We start from the raw sequence: 16,446 nt of genomic DNA on the forward strand, positions 1-16,446 counted from the left end.
GTGCACAAGGCGTACACATGGCCCTCCTCCGAAGAGGAAGGGCCCTGACCCTGATCCCCCGGGGCGCGAAGCTCCTGACAGGGACTGAGGTACTCACTTTGGTCCACCCAGCCGAAGCCGGGCAGACCCCATTCTTCAGGGGGACTGCCGAAACAGCCCACCCGAGTACTAGGTGGGGCTCCCCCGAAGGGAGACGCCATGGGAGAGGGCGAACTAAGCCAAAAGGCCATATCCACCCCCTCCCAAGACTTACAGGGCAGGCCCGAGGACCTACGCCATCCAAGTCGTGCAAGTGACAAACAACCAAAAAGGGACACACCTGAACACACAAACAAAGAAAAAACAGAGTTGGGAAAGGGGAAGTGGAGAAGTGCTGGGTTGTGCCTAAGTGCAAGACCTCGGCAGGCCCCCCGGCCAGGAATAAAAAATTCCTCTGGTGTTGGCCAAAAGGCCCACCCCAAGAGGCAGGTGCAGAAAAAGTGTGATGGTGCAGTGACCAAGGTGCCACAAAAACTCAGGTGAGCTGCCCCTCACCAGTGAAATTGAGGCACCCCTGGGCTGCCACCCCAGGGGCACGTACACCACGGGCTATTTCAGACTCAGCCCATGGCCAGACCAAGTGTAGCCCTTCCTGTCAGGAGGCCAGGAATGCAGACAGCTCAGGGAGAGCCCAACCTCAAAGGGTATAGAAAATGGCCCCCTTCTAGCCAAATTCACCCTAGAGGAAGGGCCCTTCCCCTCACCATCTGCACTCCCACCAATTACATCCAGGAGCAGTACTAACCGGTTGACCACGCCGGCTTTCTCGCTCCCTTCAAACTGACAGGGGCGGACCCATTCAAATCAGGAAGGCATTGGAACCATCCGGCTTTCTCTGGTTTGGCCTACTCCGGTCCTCCAGTTACGCCCAGAGCGCCCCGGTTAACTTCGGCCACCACCGATACTAACCTTCCGGTTCCATTCCAACACTGATAAGAACAGATACTACACTTGATCTTAGCCAAAAGGCCAAGAAGCGACTGCTGGGCAAAGTGACATAAGGGTACGTCACTGGCTCAGATGACCACTGATTAGTCAGCTCACAATGGAGAGCAGGGACTATCAGCCACCGCTGTCTGCTTTACCCCTCCAGTGCTCGCTGGAGCACTGGGTTGGTAAGGGCCACTTACTGAGAGCCAGAGACAACTGTGTTAGTCAGACAGCTGGGTGGATCCCAACAGTATGGTTGGAATCCTAGAGCCTGGAGCAGCTCTCTGTTTTCAGCTGATAACAGACAATAGTCTGCTATTAGCTTACTTTGGGTCACAGGAGAGCAAAAGTAAGAACACTCCTGTGACCAGAAGAGAAGTATGGCCAATAAAAAGCTTTTGCCATACTTCTATTATAATAAAAGTCACAAACATAGTACAAATATTCAGAAATAAAATAGTCAAAAGTCCTTATCTGCGTGTTTGTTGCATGTCAGCGATTCAAAGTATTGAGGCAAGCAAAAGGGTTAGTATGACAACCAGGCAACTATCATTTTCAGGTGAAAAATCAGCAATGGCATCTACATATTTCTTTCATGAAAAGTTTACTTCAATCCACTAATTCATATGATTAGGGTGTCAACTAAATTTTTCTAGGGTATATCTAGAATGTTTTGCGATACATGAAGATTTAAAAGCTTGACAATTTTTAGCCTGTTTTGCGCTTTCTTTGTTGCAACAAAAAGCAAAGCAAGGTTTATTTCCCTCTGCAAAGTCTCATTTTAGGAAACATAAACCACACACTGCTTTTTTTGTTGTCTGATATTAAAAACAGAAGGTGGCAATGGGCAAGTTGCTGTTTTATCTGAATGTGTTATAATCTTATGATGAGTAACAGTGCAGCAGTGGCTGAGTGTAATGCAGTTGTGCAGGTGCCGCTGTGTACGCAGTGTGAAAACAATCTTACCTACTCTACGTGCCTCTTTTTCCAGCTGTAGAATTTAGGTACTTACACAAAAAAATGATTCAAGTACAAACTGCTGTGAATTTTTATTTTTGCAGACACAGGCATCATTTGGTGCTACTTCTCACACAACGCAGGCATATTTGGAAGGTAAGTGAAGGTAATGGTTTACTGAAGATTCAAATCCTGCTGAGCAGCCTGAAACGGGAATCATAAACATTTAAAACGGCTGAAAATCAAATCGTCAATTCGCCACTGCAGAAACCGAAATGAGCTACCTGGAGGATCGTCCTCCTTCCCTTTCCCCTGTTCTTTCATTTCCAGTCTTTCTCTGCCAAGCAGCCATTTAATAAAATGAAATTTCTAATTAAAGCTGGCATGTTCTGCACAACACAGTTGTCAGCTATAAAACAGGAGGGCGGGCGAAGATTAGGCATAATACAGTTTAGAAACCTTCAGCATCATCCTTTCTTCTTAACTCCATGAGTAATTAGTGGTGATTTGCCAAATTTAGAACGTTCGTGCACTCCACGGCTCTTGGCTTCATCACAGAATGATTATACCTAATTGATAATTTGAACAGAGTGCTCCGTGCGTCTGTATAACCCCATATGTAATAAGAATCTTACATTGGTTGAAAGTTAATTGAAACTTGTAGCACTATCCACAAAGAAAACAACCTTTCTTTAAAATACATACTTGTCCTTTCTCGTGGCTTTTGTAGGCAAGTGATTATTGATGAATTGGTTGTGTTGTTTTTCTGTCTTAAGCAAAAGTATGATTTACTTTAGTGTTTCATGTTTGTTCCATTTTACATTCTAGGGCCAGTTCACACAAGAACTCAGTGCTGGAAACCTGCATTCTGTGTGCGTTTCCTGTACCGTGTTTTTTTAGAGGGTGTCCATGTTAAGTTAGGTTGAGATTTGAGCATGGGTATATCTTTTCTTTGTAGTCATGCAGGTCAGTGACCAGATCCGAACTTAGTCACTCTCCCCCACCTTGGGTCTTTATGCCTCATATTGGCATGGTGTCCACCGTAGCATTTGCAGTTGCAAGGCAGTGTAGGACTGGCTGTAAGAGGGATTATTTTGACACAGTTGATCAGTTTAAACATGTATTGCAATATATGTGAACTAAATATCCCTATTTTTCATTGCATAGTTTGCTGGAGATGGTGTAGCAGTGTGGTCCATCCAGTATTTGTAGTGTTAATATGTGGTCACACCCCTTTAGCACCTAATAGTTTAACCACTTCAATACTCGGCACTCCCCCCCCCCCCCGCCTGCCCAGGCCAATTTTCAGCTTTCATTGCTGTTACACTTTGAATGACAATTGCATGGTAATGTAACACTGTACCCAAAGGACATTTTTTATCTTTTTTTCCAAAAAATAGAGCTTTCTTTTGGTGGTCACCACTGGCTTTTTTTTATTTTTTGCGCTACAAATAAAAAAGACTGAACATTTTGAAAAAACATTTTTCTCCTTCACTGATGAGGTGGCACTAATTAGGAGGCAATATTATTCAGCACTGATGGGCACTGATAGGCGGCACTGATAGGCAGCACTGATGGGCACTGATAGGCAGCACTGATATGAAGGCACTGACAGGCATTACTGATGGACACTGATTGGCATCACATGTGGGTACAGGTGGGCACTGTTTGGTATTACTGGCAGGCATTGGTGGGGCACTGATAGGCATCCCTGGTGGGGCACTTGTGGGCATCACTGATGGGTCTTCACTGATAATCAATTCGCTGAATATTAGCACAGACCCCCCCCTGTCAGGAGAGCTGCTGATCAGGTCTCCTCTACCCGTGCCTTGTCAGCACGAATAGAGGAAAGCCGATAAACGGCACTTCCTGGTTACGATGTGATTAGCTGTGATTGGACACATCTAAACACGCGGTAAAGGGCCTACATCATAGGCTCTTTAACTAGGTCGGAGATGCAGTGTGTTTGACCGACACACCGAACAACTGATTGCCGTGCTGCATGCCCCCAGGGGCGCGCACTAACAGCTTATCCTGCTGGACGTTTTATGACATCAAGTCAGGATAATGGAACCCCCTCCCAGCCATCATTTTGCTGTAGGCTGGGCGGGAAGTGGTTAAATACATGTACAGGCGGTCCCAGGTTACAAACAAGAAAGGGTCTGTAGGTTTCTTCTTAAGTCAAATTTGTTTGTAAGTCAGAACAGGTAAATTTTTTTTAAGTGTAGCTCCAGCCAAAAGAATACTTTTTTGGATAGCACAGGGAAGGCTTAGCACCCCTGTACCATTTTTTTTCTTTTTTTGCTGTCTGGACCCCCGTTCAGAGGATTTCACCTCACTTTCTGTCCCTATGACAGCTGGATTATGAAAATTTTGGGTTGTTGTGGAAACAAGGATTAATGATAAAGCTTCAGTGGAGACACCTTTTTCCCATGAGAACTCTTACAGGAGGAAATTTCCCTTCCTAGGAGTAGATTTCCTCCCACATCCGATTGTCTCCCTCTGTAAGTAGGAGTCATTTGTAAGTCGGATGTTTGTAACCCGGGGACAAACTGTACAAACTCTTGGGATTGCAGGACAGGTATATCTTTTCTCAATGTTAGGTTAATGAAACCAGAAACACAGGTCGCCAATGTAGTACGTTTGCCTGCACCGGATCGCATGGTACAGAAGTACCATGTGATCCAGTTGCTCTGCATTTTTGAAAGTTGTGCACGCACTACTATTGCTATGGTCCGGTGCATTTCAGCCTATTCAAAATGAATAGGCCCATATTGCACCGCACTGAACCACATGTGAATGGCAAAAGAATATGTTCCGTGTTTCTTGTGTGAATCAGCCCTTAGACAAGAAACATTTTTTGTTTATACTTTTGTATTATTTTCATCCGCAACTAAAAAACGGAAACACGGATATAGAGTCAACTGGACCGAAGATGAATACATAAACTGATGTAAAATGATCCAGTTTTCATGCGCTTTTTTTTTTTTTTTCCAAAAATTTTTATTGAAGAATAATAATAAAATGTAACAGCAGATGCAGTGTTGCCATAAGATATAACAGGGTAAAATCGTAATACAAAACGCTTATGAGTTATACATAAGATTTGCAAACAGGGTATTGTTACTCATCTGGAGATTAACAATATAAACATATGACAATAGTATCGAAGTATGTAATTAACTGTGACATACAGGAGCAATTCTTGGGACATATGAGTAACACTTGAGGTGTCAAAGTAAGAATATGTAGTCTAGAGTTAATGTCAGAGAGAGGACAGAAAGAGTAGAGAAGGTTCTAGAAGCAGGGCTTGTGGACGACTATTACCAGCATAGTCGTATGGTGGAATGATAAAATGGTGATATGAGAGATGAATTCAGAAGGTAAGTGAGGGGAAGGGAGGGGGAGGGGAGGGGGGGGGGAGGGAGAGAGAAAAAAAAAAAAAAAGGAAAGCGTAATATTTGCCAAATTCTAAGGTAGACATAGTCTTGAAGGGGGAGAATCTAGACCTAGTGGGGCCATATTAGCTGCATTTAATGTGAATCATTCATCTGACCCAGATATTTGGTTTGGCAGTTTTGAATCTAAGGTAGTCACTGGAAGAGCGGAAAGCAATCCAGTCCTTCCACGTATTTATATATTTATCAGGATTATCATGAGATATACAGATTAGTTCTTCCATAGCAGAAATTTTGTCTATTTGGGTAAACCAATCATATAGAGATGGTGTAGAAGGAGAGAGCCAATATCTAGGGAGGCATAGTTTAGCCGCATTAATTAGGATCATAATAAGAGATTTACAGTACCTCGGAATTGGATCAATCAGATGGTGTAATAGAAATAAAGCAGGGTGAGGAGATAGAGCTTGAAATGTTATTTTTTTTATATATTTCCTGATCATGTTCCAAAAAGTTACAAGCTTTTTAATCCATTTCCATCACGAAGCTTATGATGCTCCTGTGGAAGAACCCTTATGATCTAGCTATGCTTGTATGAGACCACTGATCGTTGCAGTTGCTTTGAAAATGTCTTATTTGTGCAAACATGACAAATAATAACCGTAATGCTTGTAATATGTGTGTAATGTCAGTGTCTATTACCTAACACTCGATCCTAAGAAAAAAAAGACTTTAAGAACATTAGACCATAAGAATTAAGGAACATTTACCAAAAGAGAAAGTAGCCTAACACTGAAGACTAAGAGCCATCGACCAGCAGGAGGAGACCTCAGCACTGTGTATGTGCACTATAATGTCTATATCTATTGAGATTCTTGTGTGAATGGCAAAACAAATGGGTCTTTGGCTGAGCAAACCTCCAGCTGCAGTGTGAAGTGAAACAATTAGCAGTGGTATTACTACTACTGGTTGTTAGGGAGCTGGCATCCTAACAACCAGTGACCAATCAGTGCATGGCACGTTGAACTGTTAGCCAAGCATTCCCAGCTGACAGATGAATGTAAACAAATGGATAGTGTACAAAATTAGATGTCCCCCCAAAATTCATACCAGGCCTTTGGGTCTGATGTGAATTTTAAGGGGTACCCCAAGCAAAAGAACAAACAAAAAAGTGCTGTGAAACCCCCCCCCCTCCCCCAAATTGTATACCAAACCCATGCAAAGAAGAAAGCATGGAGTCTCCTCCAAAAACCCATGCCAGACTCTTAATTAGAGCATGCAGCCTTGCTGGCTTGGAAAAGGGGAGGGGGGAAAGCATGCCCCCCAAACCATGCCAGGCCACTTGCCCTCAACATGGAGAGGGGGGGGTACCTTGCCACAACATGTTTATGAGGACAATGGCCTTATCCCCACATTCCTGGCTGGCAACTGAATAATAACTGGCTGTTAGATGCCAGCTCCCTAACAACCTGGAGCCCTGAGCAGGAAGCTGTCATTGCATTTAGAAATTGTAGTAATACCACTGCTAAATGTTTAACACTGTAGCTGGTGATTTGCTCAGCCAAACACCCATTAGTTTATCCATTTTCATAGGAATCTCCATAGACTGTTTACAATGCTGAGGTCTCCCCTTGATTATTTCCTCTGCTGGTCAAATGTTCTTAGCCTACAGTGTTAGGCTATTTTCTCTATTGCTCCTATGGCTATTTTTCTCTTAGGATCGAATATTATGGAATGTTACATATGCCCAGTGAAAGGCAACAAACAGAAACTAACATTTTACAAACATCCTTTTTTCCTATGTTTGTGTGAATGAGACATTGGAAAATACATTTTTTTTATGAATAGAACCCTATGTGATGATTTTCCACCCACTGTGGCAGTAGGTAGTGTATGCATACCCACTGACATCGCCATCTCTGACTCACTTTTGTTAGCATGGACTTCCTGTGTATGACATATCTGTGGCTTACACCCCTTGTCCTGTGTTTTCCATTATATTCATATAGCTTCAGGCCAGTGCATTAGAAGTGTGATAGATTTTGAAAGCTGAGAATGAAATTAGTGAATTTTTAGAAAAGCTGTGAATTAATGTGAGCAGACTCACTTAAATCAGAGCTGATGAAATCAAGCAGAACTGACAATGTAAATTAAAACCATTGATCATTTACATTGGAAGAGAAGTATTGCAATTCCCTATTTACTTCCCTTTATTGTGAATTTACTTTATTTTATTTTTATTTTGTAATTTTCTTTTACAATTAAATTTTGTCCACTTTTACTAAAAGGAAAATACTATTACAATAGGGCAGACGGGTCTGACAGAGGTCAGCCCCTATTGGTGGCGGAATGGGGAAAGATGGGGGGAGGGCTGTGGCAGGTGATATGAACATTCCCATGTTACAAACAAAGATTAGAAATGATACTATTTGTACTAAAATAAAAAAAATTGCAACATAAGTTTGTTCACCAATGCCAGAGGTCTGACAAGCAAAATTGGTGAAATGGAAGCTCTGGTTCATGAGGAGAACTATGATTTAATTGGTATTGCTGAATCTTGGCTTCATTCTTCACAAGAATGGGCTATTAATATTCCTGACTATGCTGTCTTTTTTCGGAAAGGGAGGTTAAAACGGAGGGGTGGCAGTGTCTGTCTCCATGTGAGAGCTTATTTTAAACCGAGTGTGAAAGAGGATCTAGTTGATGGACAGTGTGATGATTCTGAAGCATTATGGGTGGAATTGTACATGGGTGTGCGTACTACAAAGATTATCATTGGAGTTTGTTAATGACCTCCCAGTGTTAATGAGGAAGTGGAGATTCAGCTTCTTGCACAGATAGAAAGGGCTGCAAGGGGTGGGACAACAATAATAATGGGGGGATTTTAAAGCATTTCGTTTCATTTTTTCATATTTCCATCTTTTATATCTTCTGCCCTTGTTGTTTTAACTTTGATTAGTAAAACATTTTTTTTCTACCTGTAAAATACCTTATACAGCCCACTTCCTCTTTCTTGTCTGGTAATTAGCCTAGGCTAATGACATCATCACGCCGGAACCCACACTTCCGGGAACGGCGCACACGAGCGGAGAGAGCCAGCGTCCTGTTTTTTCTCATAGCCGCAAGGCAACACAGGAGCTCACTAGCGATGGCTTTTATCTTTTGACCTGAGTGGTTTTTATCGGTCAAACCCTGTTTGATGTGTCACGCATGTTTTTGCATTTGGAGTGATTTTATTTGGAGTGTCCAAGTTCTTAAAAGTTTTTAGCTGCAGTGTCGTTTGGGGGTTTTATGGACATTTACGGATGTTTTTTATGAAGATTGATGTGGTTTTAAAAACAATTTTTGAATAAAGGTTATAAACCTTCTACACTATGAGGAGCCTTTTTCCCTTTTTTCTTCCATACTGAGTATACATCCGTATCCATAACGAGACCGTCCATCCGTCCATCCATATCACAGGAGCAGCAGAATAAGCGTTTTTAGATTCTTATCGGCGTACGCCATAAGAATCCACATCGTCTGGTAAGTGGGCTACCTTACCTCTTTCTGGCACAGAGTGTTAGCATTCAAGGATCACCGGCACACTCGATTCCAATTTCACTATAAGAGACTTTCTTCTGAGCACGGCTTTGCACCATTTTCATCTACTATTCACTATATGGACTTTTGTATTGGAATGCATGCTTATATGTTATTGTAAAATATTTATTCATTAGCACTTTATCAGCAACATTAATTTATATATTAGCACGTGCACTTTAGATAATATTTTTTCGCTATTTATTATATAATAGTGTTTATAATTTATATCAATATCAGCAAGTATGGCAACTTAGCACAGCAGTATTGGTTTCATGTTCACACGTGCACATACACTGATCAGTTGCACAACACAAGTTTTTTTATCACTTATATAGGGGTAGCGCAGTATCTTACCTTTGCTTACAATTTTTGAGATCACTATCCTCCAATAGACAGTGATTCTTATTATTTGCTGCTCCCCATTTAACACATTCCAACTCCTAGGCGCGAGTACATCACCCTTACTAATGACATCATGCACATCTCTATCTCTTACTCTTGTGAGAGTTTGCCAGCAAGGGAGAAGGGTGAGTCATAGGAGAGCCAATGAGAGCTGCATAGATGGAGGGGGCTGGATGAGAGCGGAGATAACAGGCGACAGCAGAGATCCATGAGTATTCGTCAAGAGAGTATAAATGTGCAGACAAGCAGTAGTGTGAGTGTGTCTGTCTGTGTGTGTATATACAGTGGCTTGCGAACGTATTCGACCCGCTTGAACTTTGCGACCTTTTGCCACATTTCAGGCTTCAAACATAAAGATATAAAACTAATTTTTTGTGAAGAATCAACAAGTGGGACACAATCATGAAGTGGAACGAAATTTATTGTATATTTCAAACTTTGTTAACAAATAAAAAACTGAAAAATTGGGCGTGCAAAATTATTCAGCCCCTTTACTTTCAGTGCAGCAAACTCTCTCCAGAAGTTCAGTGAGGATCTCTGAATGATCCAATGTTGACCTAAATGTCTAATGATGGTAAATAGAATCCACCTGTGTGTAATCAAGTGTCCGTATAAATGCACCTGCACTGTGATAGTCTCAGTGGTCCGTTTAAAGTGCAGAGAGCATCATGAAGAACAAGGAACACACCAGGCAGGTCCGAGATGGAGAAGTTTAAAGCCGGATTTGGATACAAAAAGATTTCCCAAGCTTTAAACATCCCAAGGAGCACTTTGCAAGCGATAATATTGAAATGGAAGGAGTATCAGACCACTGCAAATCTACGAAGACCTGGCCATCCCTCTAAACTTTCAGCTCATACAAGGAGGAGACTGATCAGAGATGCAGCCAAGAGGCCCATGATCACTCTGGATGAACTGCAGAGATCTACAGCTGAGGTGGGAGACTCTGTCCATAGGACAACAATCAGTCGTATACTGCACAAATCTGGCCTTTATGGAAGAGTGGCAAGAAGAAAGCCATTTCTTAAAGCTTTCCATAAAAAGTGTTGTTTAAAGTTTGCCACAAGCTGCCTGGGAGACATACCAAACATGTGGAAGAAGGTGCTCTGGTCAGATAAAACCAAAATCTAACTTTTTGGCAACAATGCAAAACGTTATGTTTGGCGTAAAAGCAACACAGCTCATCACCCTGAACACACCATCCCCACTGTCGAACACAGTGGTGGCAGCATCATGGTTTGGGCCTGCTTTTCTTCAGCAGGGACAGGGAAGATGGTTAAAATGATGGAAAGATGGATGAAGCCAAATACAGGACCATTCTGGAAGAAAACCTGATGGAGTCTGCAAAAGACCTGAGACTGGGACGGAGATTTGTCTTCCAACAAGACAATGATCCAAAACATAAGGCAAAATCTACAATGGAATGGTTCACAAATAAACATATCCAGGTGTTAGAATGGCCAAGTCAAAGTCCAGACCTGAATCCAATCGAGAATCTGTGGAAAGAACTGAAAACTGCTGGTCACAAACGCTCTCCATCCAACCTCACTGAGCTCAAGCTGTTTTGCAAGGAGGAATGGGCAAAAATTTTAGTCTCTCGATGTGCAAAACTGATAGAGACATATCCCAAGCGACTTACAGCTGTAATCGCAGCAAAAGGTGGCGCTACAGACTATTAGCTTAAGGGGGCTGAATAATTTTGCACGCCCAATTTTTCAGTTTTTTATTTGTTAAAAAAGTTTGAAATATCCAATAAATTTCTTTCCACTTCATGATTGTGTCCCACTTGTTGTTGATTCTTCACAAAAAATTACAGTTTTATATCTTTATGTTTGAAGCCTAAAATGTGGCAAAAGGTCGCAAAGTTCAAGGGGGCCGAATACTTTTGCAAGGCACTGTATATATATATATATATATATATATATATATGTGTTTGTGTGTGTGTGTGTGCCTCTGTGTGTCTGTTTAAATCCAGAAAGTGAGCAGGCAGCAGCTTCAGGTGCCCCCAGTCTAAATGGCTGCAGCCAGACTTAGTGGAGGGAATTTTCTGCAGCATATTTGGCAAGCACAGAATCACAGTATATATAAAATAATATGCAAAGTGGTTGGAGGTAAACTTCAGAATGGCAAATCTGTTTTTGTTACAAATCATGTGAGCAGACTGCAGTACCTCTTTACCTACCCAGAAATTTACTGGAGTTATGGCACTGCTGGAACAGTTAAAGGGCAAAAATGTATAAACCTATTACAAGACAATTTTACGGTCCAGTTTATTGAGGCCCCCAACTAGGATTGATGCTCTGCTGGACCTGGTATTCTCAAACCATGCAGAGATTATTACCTATATTCATATACAGTGGTGATCGAAAGTTTGGGCACCCCAGGTAAAAAATTGTATTAATGTGCATAAAGAAGCCAAGGAAAGATGGAAAAATCTCCAAAAGGCATCAAATTACAGATTCGACATTCTTATGTCAACAAAAGTTAGATTTTATTTCCATCATTGACACTTTCAAAATTACAGAAAACAAAAAAATGGCATCTGCAAAAGTTTGGGCACCCTTTGCAAGGCTGAGACCTGCAAAGTCATGGATTGTTCTCAATCATCGTCTGGCAAGACCAGGTGATGTCAATCTCAAAGGTTTTAAATGCCCAGACTCATCTGACCTTGCCCCAACAATCAGAACCATGGGATCTTCTAAGCAGTTGCCTAGAAAACTGAAACTGAAAATAGTTGACACTCACAAAGCTGGAGAAGGCTATAAGAAGATAGCAAAGCGTTTTCAGATGTCAATATCCTCTGTTCGGAATGTAATTAAGAAATGGCAGTCATCAGGAACAGTGGAAGTTAAAGCAAGATCTGGAAGGCCAAGAAAAATATCAGACAGAACAGCTCGCAGGATTGTGAGAAAAACAATTCAAAACCCACGTTTGACTGCACGATCCCTCCAGAAAGATCTGGCAGACACTGGAGTTGTGGTACACTATTCCACTATAAAGAGATATGTGTACAAATATGGTCTTTATAGAAGAGTCATCAGACCTCTTCTACGTCCTCACCACAAAAATCAGCGTTTGAACTTTGCAAATGAACATATAGACAAGCGTGATGCATTTTGGAAACAAGTTCTGTGGACCAAAATTGAACTTTTTGGCCGGAATGAGCAAAGGTACGTTCGGAGGAAAAGGGGCACAGAATTGAATGAAAAGAACCTCTGTCCATCTGTTAAGCATGGGGGTGGATCAATCATGCTTTGGGGTTGTATTGCAGCCAGTGGCACAGGGAACATCTCACGAGTAGAAGGAAAAATGGATTCAATAAAATTTCAGCAAATTTTGGATGGTAACTTGATGCCATCTGTGAAAAAGCTGAAGTTAAAGAGAGGGTGGCTTCTACAAATGGATAATGATCCTAAACACACCTCGAAATCCACAGGGGATTACATCAATAAGCGTAAACTGAAGGTTTTGCCATGGCCTTCACAATCTCCTGACTTCAACATAATTGAAAATCTATGGATAGACCTTAAAAGAGCAGTGCGTGACAGACAGCCCAGAAATCTCAAAGAACTGGAAGACTTTTGTAAGGAAGAATGGGCAAAGATACCTCAAACAAGAATTGAAAGTCTCTTGGCTGGCTTCAAAAAGCGTTTACAAGCTGTGATACTTGCCAAAGGGGGCAGTACAAGATATTAACTCTGCAGGGTGCCCAAACTTTTGCAGGCGCCATTTTTTGGTTTTCTGTTATTTTGAAAGTGTAAATGATGGAAATAAAATCTAACTTTTGTTGACATATTATAAGAATGTCTAATCTGTAATTTGATGCCTTTTGGAGATTTTTCCATCTTTCTTTGGCTTCTTTATGCACATTAATACAAATTTTTACCTGGGGTGACAAACTTTCGATCACCACTGTAAAAGAACATCTGGCCAGCATTGACCATAACATGATTTATATAATGTTAGCTGTAAGCAACAAACATATATTGGAAATATATAAACATTTAACTTTAGGACTTTCCAAGGATGAGGGCTGCTTAGACTGGGAGGAAATATTGGCATCGATGAACACAGAACAGAAATGTAAACAAAGAGGTTCCCCAGTTGTGGGACTTTATACACATAACAGATACATTGATAAAAACAGATATTTATTATGAATCATCAGTAAAAGACAAGAAAAATGAAATATACATCATATGGTCAACTGAAAATACACCAACTGAAACTATTATGATACAATCTGGCATGCTCCACCCAACTCACTTCAAAGTATATTCCCATGGGGAATAAGTTTAAAAGGCTAAAAATAAAACCTATGTGGCTCAAGGCCAAAATTAAACAAAACTATAAATAATAGTAAAAGAGCATTTAAAAATTTTAAAAATTAAGGAACACTATCATCGTTTAAATGTTTCAAAGATTATAACATAATATGTCAAAAGGAAATCCGGGACGCAAAAATTTAAAACAAAAGACAGATTGCAAAAGATAATAGAAAAAAACCCCCAAAATTCTTCAAATATATTAAAAGTAAAAAGGTCAGGTCTGAGCATGTAGGCCCTTTACAAAAGAATCTGGAATGGGTGACTGGGGACAAAGAGAAAGCAAATTATTAAATACTTTCTTTGTATACAAAGGAGAATGGGGGAGCTCATGGCCATAATGTGGATGGTATTTACACCCATGATTCACAATGGCTCAAAAGTGATATGGTCCGGAACTATTTAGAAAGAATAAAGGTGGATAAAGCACCTGAACCAGATGGCATCCACCCACGGATCCTAAAAGAATGGAGCTCTATCATTTCAAAGCCATTGTTTCTCATTTTTAGGGACTCGTTCATGACTGGACTGGTAACACTGGATTGGTGTAGGACCAACGTAGTGCCAATTTCTAAAAAGGCATTTAAGTCTTTACCAAGTAACTATAGACCTGTTACTTTAACCACTTCCCTACCGCCGTATAGTAAAATGACGGCGGCAGGGTGGCTTTAAGGATCCGGGCGGACATCGTATGACAGCGCACGGATCTCCCCGCTACTGCGCGCCCCCCGACAAAACACACTGATTGCCCCCCCAATAAAGAGCACCTTTCACTAGCCCATCAAAGTACCTGTCACTAGCCCATCAAAGTACCTGTCACTAGCCCATCAAAGTACCCGCGTACCTGTCACCAGCCCATCAGAGTACCCGAATACCTGTCACCAGCCCATCAGGTACTCTGATGACAGGTACTCGGGTACTCTGATGGGCTGGTGACAGGTACTCGGGTACTCTGATGGGCTAGTGACGGGTATTCGGGTACTCTGATGACAGGCACTCGGGTACTCCGATGACGGGTACTCTGATGACGGGTACTTGGGTACTCTGATGACAGGTACTCGGGTACTCTGATGACAGGTACTCGGGTACTCTGATGACAGGTACTCTGATGACGGGTTCTGGGGTACTCTGATGACAGGTACTCGGGTATTTTGAGTACCTGTCACCGGAGTACCCGAGTACCCGTCACCGGAGTACCCGAGTACCCGTTATCTGAGTACCCGAGTACCCGTCATCGGAGTACCCGTCACCTACCCATCAGAGTACCTGAGTACCTGTCACCTACCCATCAGAGTACCCGAGTACCTTCCACCTGCTCATCAGAGTACCTGACGCCTGAAGTACCCGAGTACTTGTCGCCTACTCAATCAGTACCTATCACCTATCAGTACTGATCATCAGTACCCATCAGTACCTATCATCACCATTTATGTGTGTGATTTATGTCCCTAGCCACTTGCCAACCGGCCAATGTATACATACGTCCTCCATTTAAACCTAAATACCGGTGTTATGGCAGCAGATAGCTGCCATAACCCTGGTATTTTTTTAAACGGTGGACGGTTGGCTTTCCGAAAAGGGTGGTCCCAGCAGCGGATTCGCCGCGGGATCACCCTTCCGGGATGCCGGAAGAGGTGCCCACCTCCCGCCGCGTTCTGGTCCTTTTCTCCGCTTACCGGACCCGAAAACGATCCGGTTTCGGATCCTCACAGACAGGATGTCGAGTGAGGGCAAGCTTGCCTTCACTCGACTCTATGGTCTTGGAGGATCGGAGCTACGGCAAACGTCGTTGCCTAGCAACCGGTTTAAAGGTCCCTTTTTTTTTTTCCATTTTATTTTATTTTGTTTTTTTCTATCTTTTAGTGTACTTGTGAGATCTGAGGACTTTTTGACCCTAGATCTTACAAAAAAGAGGTCCTGTCGTGCCTATTTCTATTACAAGGAATGTAATTTTTAATTACCAAAGTTTGTCGCCATTCCGTGAGCGTGCGCAATTTTGAAGCATGACATGTTGGGTATCTATTTACTCAGCATAACATTATCTTTCACATTATGGAAACAAATTGGGCTAACTTTACTGGTTTCTTATTTTTTAATTCAAAAAAGGGAATTTTTTCCAAAAAAATTGCGTTTGGAAGACCGCTGCGCAAATACGGTGTGATAAAAAATATTGCAATAATCTCCGTTTTATTCTTTAGGGTCTCTGCTAAAAAAAATATATAATGTGTGGGGGTTCTAATTAGTTTTCTAGCAAAAACAACTCATTTTAGCTTGTAAACACCAAATGTCAAAAATAGGCCTAGGCAAGTGGCTAAGATGCATGATGGTGCTCCTTGGATGTTGGGCCCCTCTATATGGCTAGGCTGTGAAAAAGTCTCACGCATGTGGTATTGCCATACTCAGCATGAGTGGCAGAATGTATTTTGGGGTGTCATTTTTTGCTGTGTACATGCTATGTGTTAGGAATATCCTATAAATTTACAACTTTGTGTAAAAAAAAAAAAAAAGTTTTCATTTTTTCCCCACATTTTCCAAAAACTTGTGGAAAAAATTACATGTTCAAACGACCCATAATGCCTCATAGAATATACGTTGGAGTGTTTGCTTTCCAAAATAGGGTCATTTTGTGGACTTTTCCATTGTATTGGTGCTCTAGGGCCTTCAAAAGTGTGAAAGGTAGTAAGAAAGTTTTATGTGTGTTTATGCTCCTAGAACGCCTGAAGGTGCTACTTGGATGCGGAGTCTCTTTTTGTTGCCAGGCTGTGTAAAAGTCTCACATATGTGGTATCACCATACTCAGAAGGAGTAGC

General features: G+C 41.7%; 1 protein-coding gene across 1 annotated transcript in view; it reads left to right on the forward strand.

The window, feature by feature from the left end:
• The window catches only part of LOC309565413 (UPF0462 protein C4orf33 homolog), a gene marked incomplete at its 5' end in the record, with an annotated part of 101,120 nt that overhangs the window by 60,236 nt on the left and 24,438 nt on the right, over positions 1-16,446 (forward strand). Inside the window, one exon of the mRNA XM_082270362.1 lies at positions 2,031-2,082. Coding sequence (XP_082126488.1) covers positions 2,031-2,082 — 52 coding nt within the window. The remainder of the gene's footprint in view (positions 1-2,030; positions 2,083-16,446) is intronic.

Source organism: Pelophylax lessonae (genome assembly GCF_965119305.1).
Source record: "Pelophylax lessonae genome assembly, chromosome: 1".
NCBI classification, from domain to species: Eukaryota; Metazoa; Chordata; class Amphibia; order Anura; family Ranidae; genus Pelophylax; species Pelophylax lessonae.